The 10,904-nt window shown below is 36.6% G+C and overlaps 1 protein-coding gene across 1 annotated transcript; it reads right to left on the reverse strand.

Annotated features, from left to right (window-relative positions):
* Positions 1 to 3,322: 3,322 nt before the first annotated feature.
* On the reverse strand, positions 3,323 to 9,521 carry LOC104265010 (T-cell receptor-associated transmembrane adapter 1). The gene is made up of 6 exons (XM_009822323.2): positions 9,419 to 9,521; positions 8,797 to 8,799; positions 7,746 to 7,782; positions 6,331 to 6,392; positions 4,814 to 4,872; positions 3,323 to 3,589 (listed from the first exon to the last, which is right to left on the reverse strand). The coding sequence occupies exons 1-6, from the start codon at positions 9,519 to 9,521 to the stop codon at positions 3,323 to 3,325; spliced, it is 531 nt and encodes a 176-aa protein (XP_009820625.1).
* Between the last annotated feature and the right edge of the window lie 1,383 nt (positions 9,522 to 10,904).

Raw genomic sequence — 10,904 nt, forward strand, 5'->3', positions numbered from 1 at the left:
AGCAGTAGCAAAAAATGGGAGAAAGTTACACAATTATTTTTAGAGTTTGATCCTCCATGTGAGTCAGCAGATTCTTAGAAGTATGATATAACCAAAAGCCTGTGTTTTTCCTAACAATACTGTTTAAACAGATGCATCTGCAGCAATGGTCAGATTCTATAATGACTACTGGAGTATACCTGTCCTAGACTTTCAAAGATTTTTGTGGTGCGACCTGATTTCTTCTGTTTTGAGCTCTGTCCTTCCCTTACAAATAGTTTTGCTTCTACCACCATATTTCCTCTTGTTTGTTCTTTCTTCACTGTTCCATTGAAATGATAACTTGAATGCTAAGCTTACTGTTAAGAAAACGAGCTTCACGCTGCTTCCCTCTGCTTCAAAATTTTTGTAAAGAACAAGGAAAAAACAGGCTATGTTACTGAGACAGTATAAACCTAGACTTAGCATCTCCTTTTCTTATTTTGTTGTAATTAGTTGGAAGTTTCTTTATACATAAAAGAATTTAACTAATATATGATCGTTTATGTAGGTCATTCTCTAATGGATTGAAGATGGAGCAATATTGAACATGCTTTTTTCATGTAAGAATTTAGTAGTCATTTGAAAACTATCCCAAAAAGTCATTAACAAAAAATACAGGTTATTCAGTTGCTTATTTAAGCAGACAGAGGGTAAAGAGCTGGAGGAATAAAGCTAAATCTCGGCTGTGGCAGCATTAGAAGTGCCTTGGAAACAGCTGATAGGCCATTAAAGATGATCCTGAAGTGGAGTCTGTGAGAGCAGTGATTAAATGTGGAAAGGAAGTATATATTGAAGGAGAATATTTACAAAAGTGCCCTGCTCTTTTAGCAAGGTATGTTGCAAGGGAAAGCAGCTGCTGAACATAGGCATAAATAAATGAAAACTAAGAATACAGAGGAAACTAGATGTACCGAAATCCCATGAAGTGGACTTACTGTTACATGTATATTCAATGAAACTGTTACATGTATATTCAATGAGAGAAGTGTGTACTTCATTTTCATTAAGTTAATGATCAGGCTGAAATGACAGGTTGAATTTAGGTAATTCATAGCAGATCTTTGACTTAGGAATTTTTAGAGGAAAGGCATAATCAAGAGTGCAAATGCTGTGAGAAAATTGGGGAATAGCAACTTTTCTACAAAGTGCACACAAATTGTATTAAGTGAAAATACAGCATGCCTTGTTTCGTGTGTATGTTGGAAAATACTAACAAACAGACTCTTGGGCCTGTGCTTATCTGCTGGAGAGTGTTTAAGAAAGCTTTCTCTTCTAATCATCTCGGAGGGCTGAGTATTGCATCTGTTTGGGGCCAGCTAAATTGAAATATTTGATGTAAATATTTTACATATTAATGCTATTGAAACAACTTTGATATGTGAGTCTAAGCAAGAGTATGTTGAAATATGTTTTATTACTTATTTTGTTCCTACTATGGAACAAAGTATAATTCCTTCCAATCTATTCAAATTAAGTTAGTACTTCATGCGCTGATATCTTGGTGTTTAGCTTTGGATCTTTGTCTTTGGATTTGCTTTCCTCCTTTCCCATTGTAGGGTCTTAGTCAGGGTCATAGTTTAATATGGTTCTCCATTAAAGTGGTTTTTTAATTGATTCTTCAACAGTATTTATTTTTGCTTATCCAATGGCAGTTGGTCTAAGACCGTTATAACACAGTCACTTTAATTCCAAGTCTGCCTTGTTTCTGGGGTGTAACAGCCAAACATATATTGACTTGATTTCTGCACACAAAAGTAAGTGCTAGCACAAGACAGGCAGTGACACTGGCCAGCTTTGGCTGCAGGGATTGGCCCCTTCCTTTTGGTCTAGCATAGAAGTTAAGGCGTGTTAAAGAGGCTCATTAACTATGAGCTAAACTATACATGAACCAGGCTGTCAAAGAACTGTTTCTTTTACATTGATTTTTTTTCTTCATAAATTTGTCCCATCTCTGGACACATGCATCCACTTCTGCTTTTAGAAGAGGTGTTTTCTCTTTGTACTATGGGCTTTTTGGTTGTTTTGGGTTTTGTAATTGCTTTCAGGGCTATCTCCTTCAGGACCTGAAATACTTGTAGGGCTCTGTATGTGCTTGAGAGTTTCAAACTCCTTGACAATGTGCTCTGCGTGGATTTTAAAGGCACTAATATCCTTTTTTTGAGAAGGCAGGCGTGTCCGACACCTAGAGGTAGGCACGTTACATCAATGTGCCTTACTATTTACTACTACTATTTAATGGCTGCTAGAATATAAAAATAAATTCCTCCTCTATAAAAGCTTACCATCTGATGAGTTTAAAGTCTTAAGATGAATGTGCACGCAGTATGTGAATTATTTGGGGGAAATAAAAACCTCTTTCTACTTTTGTAAAATAGTTGGTAACAATGGCAATGTAAAACCCAATAGGAATTTAAATATCACATAGAATATGCGAAGGAAAAAATCCTCCCTAGGAGATTTATTGTCACAGATCATTTGCTGGTATCTTTGTGGACTCTTGAATATGGCTGGATACAACGTTATGTTAGTAGAGGAGTTGGACGTGGCTGTGAGCAACCTGATGTAGTTGAAGATGTCCCTGCTCATTGCAGGGGGGTGGGACTAGATGACCTTTAAAGGTCCCTTCCAACCCAACCAATTCTATGATTCTATGATTTGAGATGTATTCTGGTGTTGCTCACAAAAGGAAGCTAAAGATAAATAAGGATATTGTTAAATCTTGTGAGACATACAATTACTACTTTAAACAAGCTGTTAAATAATTCTCCAATTAGCTTTAAATATATTGTTATTGCCATAGACCAATTACAGTGGGAAAGTACACAATGTTGAACAGCAAATCAGTTTTTAATTGGGAAAACAACTAAAACATTAAGTGTGCAAGTATGAAATACAATATCCTTCCAAAAGTACTATTAAAACCTATCTAGAAGAATAGTTATACTCTGCTAGAGCTCTACAGACAACAGAGTGGGTCTTTTGGGGCTGTTTGTAAGTTGATGGTTGTTTTAAAAAAAGGATTAATTTTTACTGGAATCAATACCGTGTGAATGCTGAGGTACCACCTTCTACAACTCCCTTTCAAAATGTCTTCAGAAGGGCAGGTTCTTCGAAGTGGCAGTGTGGATCTCCTTTCTTGCTCAGTCCATGAATGAGCACTTCGGAACACTCAACTCACCCATTTTATACCGTTGTTTAGTATGTCAGTTTGCCAGGATATTATCTCTAATCATTCACTCTTCCTCCAGAATGAACAAGCAGATCTCACTTTATGATTATGTATTTGGTTTGTGAAGCCACTTCAGATGTTCTCTCCATTTGTCGTGTGAATCAAACCCATTAATCTGATGGGATCATCATGAATGGCTTCTACGTTTGCCATGTTTTCAGCAGCCAGCTGCTCGCTATTGAGGTAAATGCCAACTTTGGAAGCCAGCATGGTGGGCTTAGGTGATCTTTCTTTTTCATCCCCCTCTAGTGAAGGGTCTGTCTTCCTCCTTGGTTTTCTCCGTTTTCCCTTGACACTGTGATCAAGTGAGGCATAACACATCTGATTGGCAGGCTCCACCTAGAAGAAAATTCACTGTGAATTTAACATTCAGTAGTTATGCTTGCTTTAAAATTATGTCAAGACTTTGAGTATGTCTACACTGTAATCATAATAGTGGCTGAAGTTTACCCAAACTAGCTGTAAATGAACTCATTAAAACTACAAATGATTAAGTTGTGGCAGCACAGAAAACAGACTAATATAACCTAGTGGTAAATGACTCATTCTAGTGGCAGTAAGAAAAAAATTCATCAAGGTATTATTGGGAAGATTCTCTATGGGAATGAGGGTAGCTTATATAATCAGTTCAAGTTCTTTTGGATGCAAGACATTATTTGGTCTGTTTTTCTTCCCGCTTTTTTTTTTAAATTAGTATCCAGTTGCTAGCAACAACATTTTTCACAGGCTTTGTCTATGCAGAAAACCAAAGATGTGTGATTCTCATCTGTATATATAATCTCATTTCCAGTGCAAAATGTATGCTATGTAGGTCTTCCCCTGCCTCTGTCTGTGTTTTTCAAGCCAAATTGTCACGCACTTTTGACATTGGAATTTTCATAGATTATTCTGTTTCCATGAAGATAATGAAAACAAATGTCTATATAAAAAAAAAAAAAAAAGATATTTCTACCCCCTGGAAGTATCCTAAGAAAGGCTGGAAATTGCTGCTTATGAAATACCTGGAAATCAACTCAGGAAATTGATGCTAGGAATGCTTCAATTACAGACAAATTTCAGTCGAAACTTGCATGCTTTCAGGCATCCAAGTATCTCAACAAAATACAGATCAATAGAAAAACAGTTGTCTTTCATTTGTTAAGGCATATAAATTTTGTGCTGGGCAGGGGAGAGCCAGTCAGACTCATGATTATCATGTGATGCAGCCTGTGTTGTCACTTGGTTAATGTCCAAAATAAATAAAACTGATTCTTTACATAAACCATAGCAGTAGACGCAGGCTTAATTCAGCCTGATCTGCATGCCTGTGACTGAGCTTTATCATGCAATATGGATGGAAATGAGCTGTCTATAATTCTCCTGCACCCTCATTAAAGACCCATATTGAACGAAGGGTCAAGTCTGTGCTTAAATTCCCTTATGAACTGAGACACTAACGGATAGTAATTTTTGTGATAAGCAGTGTGAAGATTTTTGTTATATATTGTCATGGGATAAACACAAGAACTCTGAGACAGACCACATTACCTAAATTCAGAAATCCAGAATTAAAATTAAAGATACCTGTAGTTGGTTAACTGGCTGTTGAGGCTGGGACTTCATCTGCTCGTAACAACATTCCTCTATAATTTATCAAAGTAGAAAAATGTTTTAGTTAAGACACTCTACTGATTCTTAGAAGATGACATCAACGGATCCTCCCTATTACATAACTAACTCCCCCAGCTTACTTTGGTAGGTTTGTTTAGTTTTGAAATCACACAAAGATCTCTTCCTCTATTTATAGAGGGGCAAATAGCTAAGAAATTCAAACACACGTATTGTGAAAATCATTTTCTGTTCATACAGATGGGAAGTTTCTCATTATTCACTAAGTGGGCATCTTTTTAGACTGCTAGAAGGACATCTTGCAGTTAGGGGGTAGCCACATACTGATGTATTTTTCAGTATAGGCAATCTTTGCTTTGGCTGAGAAAGAGGCTGTGAGTTGCAGCAGCTGGTGATTAAATTCTATTCTTGACTCTACTTTCAGTTTTCTGTAAATTTGGTGCAAGTTATTTTCTCATTTTAGCCATCAGTAAAACATTACTTCTTTACAGTCTTCAGTCTTTTGTAGTGTCAATGTATTTGAATGTTGGCTTAGTTAAATTTATGCAAACCCTTTATGAAAAAGTTTGGGTTTTTTTCCCTGCAGTTCAAGTACTTTAGTTCAGTTTTGCTTAACCCTAAATAAGGCTAGGAAAAAAGTTGTGTTCATGTTACTTAAATACTGCTTTATCACCATAAGGACTTTGAGAGACATACCCTCAATATATCTAGCTCTAGCTGCAGTTATACGATGTAACTGCCTTTAATGTGGTATCTCTCTGCCAAGGATTATTAACTTCAGCCCAGTAAAGCAGGGAAAAGCTATGTCTGCCCACCATTCAGCCACTGGGCTTGTTCCAGCACATTTGTCAACATTACTGATGATCTGTGGATAGCCACAGCAGAGAATTGGTATGTGTTTGTTTGCCAGCTTCTGCGGGAGCATTGACTTTGGGCAGTGAGTAATATGTGTCTTAGATTGCTTTAACACGCATGGATCAAGCTGCTATTTCAATTGGTGCAGCTTTACATGTAGAAAAGCTGTTGGTTTTGAGATACTTGGCTTGAACAGAACCATTTACTGAGAGAGTGGTCAAGTGTTGGAAGAGGCTGCCCAGGGAGGTGGTGGAGTCACCATCACTGGAGGTGTTCAAGGAACGTATAGAAGTGGCATTGCAGGACATGGTTTAATGGGCATGGTGGTGTTGGGTTGATGGTTGGACTTGATGATCTTACAGGTCTTTTCCAATCTTAATGATTCTGTGATTTGGACTGTAAAAAAAATCAAATCCAGTATGAGATCTAGTCTTACAAATAGTAGTGCAGTATGATGGTTTGCAGTTCTATCCCAAGTAGGTATTAATACAGCAATTGAAAAGGGGTAGCTTCTCAATTTGCGATTTGAAAAACACAGAAAGTGTTGGTCAGTCAGTTTTTAACCATACATTTATTATAGCCTGTGAACGGACACATGTTCTTAAGGTGAAGCTTACCTAAAATATCTTGATTGAGATTGCCATAAACTGGGTCATCTTCTGTGTAATAGTCATCATAACTAGAAGGGGAATGGAAAAATACTTTTAATTCACAGAATATACTTTACTTAGGGCACCACTATTCTGCTCTAAACATTTTACACACATATAGCAATAGCAGATTGTACGTGATCTAAAAAACAAGACTAAAAATATCAGGGGGGGTGGAAATACCAGTTTTGCAGAAGGGGAAGAAATGGCAATGTCCATATTCTGAAAAGAGATCTGTTATCTAGCTAAGAATTGAATTCTTCTTTCCTGTAACTTAGTTAAGTATAAAGCTAATATCAAGACTACTAAGCTACTGTTTGATATAGTTCTAGAAATATTAATGATCACTGAAAGGAACCCAGTTCACGTGCTCTGAGACCACTTTGTGATACAAACTGAAGCACTAAATGAGTCTTTTGGGGAGGTGTTCTTAAAAAGTCCAGTCTTGATTCAACTAAAATACTTATGTTGACACAACTAGAGAAGACTAAAGCAAAGTTCCGCTTTGGATATTTAATGGTATTCTGTGTTTCATTACATAGTGTCGCTTGAAAATGTTTTAAAGCATGTTTGTAAAGATCAGAATTGTTAGTGGGAAGCACTGTGTAACCTTGTTCCTATTGCATCCCTATACTGTGCCTCATCAAGGGAATGAAGTAATGCAATCTAACATCACTTTTGCAGTGGTATTTTTCAGCTGAACAGGCAATAATAGACAAACAGAGACTTCCCAACTCCAAGTAAATTTGTAATTGAGGATTGGTTTGGGGGAACAGGTGAAGGCTTTTGTATTTTTATTTCAAGGGCCTTTTATATTTGTGTTGAGATGAGACTCTGTCCATCTCTGTTTTCTAAAGTGTTTCTTTTATATGGAATAAGACAAACAGACTTGTAACAGATCATGAGCTGTGCAGCAGCTATAAACAGGCTCTGTTTTATTGCTTTTGAAAGTCAAGTGTAAAAGAAGGGTATGAAATGTAAACACATGTAAATTATTGCTCCACAAGTATTAAATATCAGACTATAATTGATCATTGTTTTCTGAGAGTTCTTTTAAATTATTATAGATATATTGAGTTTGAATGATAGTAAATAGTGGTTTAGCTCAATATCTTGCACTTCCTTCAGTATATAAAATTATCATATTAGCATGCAATTGTTTCATTGTTGATAAAATGACTGGAGTACATCTCTCCCACATGAACTTTTTTTCCAGTTTTCTCTTGAAAACTTTTTTTCCATAACCAACCTGCTCTCCAACATTTCCAGGTAGGCTGCATGAGATATTGGATTTTCCTCTACGCCATCCCTCCAAAGCCCACTGTTATTATTTATTGCTTATTTCACCCTTGTCAGAAAGAAACTATTTTTATCCAACTTACCTTGGACTGTTGTCTTCATAGTCTTTATACATTTTAGCTGGAAAATTTGTTAAAAAAAATAAAGTGAAAAGAAAATGAAACGTGCTATTTTAGAACACTTCAGATAATTGTCTTAACAGACATGCTTTTGATTTCACTGTAGAGAGTAAAATTGAAAGCTCTTGGCTCTCAGGACCTCCATTTGTCCCCCTGCTTTTCTCAAATACTTTTGACTAATACAAGAAATGCTTGTGTTATGACTCTGTGCTGTGGCTTCAAAGTCTATGTTAGTTTACAAGATCCCAAAATGTATTGTAACATATGCGATTAATGCCTTGTTTCCTCCTCCTTCTGCTTCTACCTCATCTTTTTCTCTGCCTAGGGAGATGCATCATGTATTTATATTACAAGGTGAAGGGTTCATTTATTTTACTAGTTCTGTTGCTTGTGTCTCTGAAAGAGAGCTATCCTGTGATCCACACAGATGAAGAAACTGAAGCAGAGAGGCAATGGCTACAAAGAGATTTACTGCTAGAGCTTGATAAATAACTCAGGAATGCCTGACTTTCTGTCCTCTGCTCCAGGACTCCAGAATCTACCATGGTAAGCTCCAATTCTATGAACAATGCAGCATCAGCCAATCTGATTGAAACTTTGCTCAAGGTTAGTTTTGTAAATGACTGTGATTTTTCATCTTAGAAATATCTGCCTAGTAGCACTAAAAGACAAAATAAACCAAAAAGGCACACCCCCATCCCACAATGCTCCAGCAGCTCATTTAATATCCTGTAATAATCTAATTCTCTTATACTTGGTGAGTTCAGTTATAAGCGTAGGCCTTCTGTTTATGTAGATTATGTATGTATGCGTGTTTAACGTGGTTGAATCCACCAGTGTTTGCTTGCCCACCCATATGCGTGTAGCACAGGTACAGTTTTCCCCGAATGGTGAGGATTGTACAACTTAATAACTATAGAATTGTATGCATAAGAAAGGTTGCACTGGCATAATGAATTCTGTTAAAAAATGTCATAGTTAATTTTAACCAAAACCAGAGTATGACTGTAGTCACCCTCTAACATAAATTAAACAAATCAGTTCCTCATTGTAAGTGACACATTGGTTTTAAGAGCTGCATTAGGATCCTATGATGAAAAGCAATTAGAACTTTTTTCCAAAATAAATGGATTAAGCGTGAAATGTGTATGAAACCTGAAATTCAAATAAGCATTCAGGAATTTTGGCAGGAGAAAATTTTCTCAAATTTATTTTGTATTAGTGCAGCTACTTAAAATAAATTTTAAATTAAAGCACAAATGATAACCAGTTACATGAAAAGTACACTTAAAAAAAAGGAAATTACAGATGTTAAAAATATACTTTAAAAATAAAAATTTGGCCAGAACTAAATTCTTCACCTTGTACATGTTCTGTTGGTTTGTCTTTGGAGAATGGATTTGGGTAGTTGATTTTAGCAGCAGATTGGGCAGCTAGCAATCATTCTGTAATCATACCTGATTATCTTAAAGAATTTTAAAAGTTACATCCTCTCAACTAGAATCATTCTTGCCAAAAGATAACTTTAAGATTCAAAAGAATCAATTTGTTGGCTTGAAATCTCCCAGCAGTGATGGCTTTCTTTACAGACACTTTAAACACTCAAACTCCATTCCTTACAGAGAGAGATTACTTACCTTGCTTCTTTTTCATATAATGTGAAATATTCAGTATCAACGAAACAACCAGAGCCAAACTCAGAAAGGCCAAAACTCCCCAGACAGAAAAATGACAGTCCATTTCTGTAACTGAAAGAAAATAATTTTATAGTTTGTGTTGTCTAACAGTTTTACTGTATTATTAGTGGTTGGTTGATTTTTGCTTTCTGTAATTCAAGCTGCTATTTTGTTGTTTACTCTGTGACAGCCACGGCTATACAAGTTAAATAATTAATATCAAAACCAGAAGCTAAATAATAAGAAAGCAACATCAATAAACTGTTAGCAGAACTACTGTTTCATAGCAATTCAGCCAAAGGTTGGGCTATTGGTTTGCCCATAAAATGCAGTAAAAATCAGAAATTGCTAAAGAAAAAAGTCATTTTAGTGAATAGCTTTGAAATTATTTTTGTGGTTGTCTTTAAGTTACTATTTGTAGTAAATTTTTGGCTAAATTCAAGAGTTCATGAATGTAGTTCTGAAGATTAATTCAGTCAAAACAACTTGCTTCACTGGAAGTGTCTCTGAATAACAACTAAGACCATCAGGTTATAACAATCCCTGCAATAAATTTCAAAGGTTGGTTATGTGTTTTCTTGCATCTCCTATTAAAATGACTTACTTCATTCATATCCTCACTCTCCTTCCTGAGAAAGCAGAGGATGTAGTGGCAAAGGATGAGCGGTAGCTGGGAACCGGTGAACCCCCTTGGGGAAAACCCAAACAGCTCCTGAAGAATCACTTGGTAAAAGGTGGGTCAACTTAATTGAACAAAGCCTCCCTTTGTACTGAACTTGCCTCTCCTTGGACTCCTGTTAGAAACACAGGAAGGAACCCGTACACACCAAATGTATTTTGTCATTTAATTAATTCTTTGATTAACCTAGGTCATAGAAATTTTCCATCACAAACCACATTGAAGAAAATAGCCTATCATCTGTGACAGTGTAATGGCCAAAATGATCAGCATTGCTGCAAATGGCCTGTGAAATCCTTCCTTGACAGAGGAAATGCTAAGCCAGATACATGAGTGAAAGGAGCTTAAATCTAGATTTTTCGCTTCCTCCGGAGGCGTGTTTCATGTTCTTCTAGATTTGGAGTGTTTGAAATAAAGCCTTGTACAAAAAACTGATGAACTCCACCAATATCGCACAAAAAAATCTAGCCAGAGCAGTCAAGTGGAGAGATTGGATGATACTCTCAGAGTGAGATTTGAGCAGGTCCATATTGTTCTTGTCTGGTTTTGATGTAGCTGGATTCCTTCAGGAGGCTGACATTTTGTTTGCTTCCTAAAGGAAAGCTGAGGTAAAGCAGTACAGGAATACACACTCCCATGTTGCTGGCCAGGGGTGGTGAGGGGCAATGCATTTGCTCCTGCTGAGAAGACAGAGTTTTATTCCTTGGCTGACAGGTTCCAGCTCACCTTAGGAACTGCCCCTTACACGTTTTGTTCCCTAATTATGCT

The sequence above is a fragment of the Gavia stellata genome, chromosome 1 (assembly GCF_030936135.1).
Source record: "Gavia stellata isolate bGavSte3 chromosome 1, bGavSte3.hap2, whole genome shotgun sequence".
Classification (NCBI taxonomy): Eukaryota; Metazoa; Chordata; class Aves; order Gaviiformes; family Gaviidae; genus Gavia; species Gavia stellata.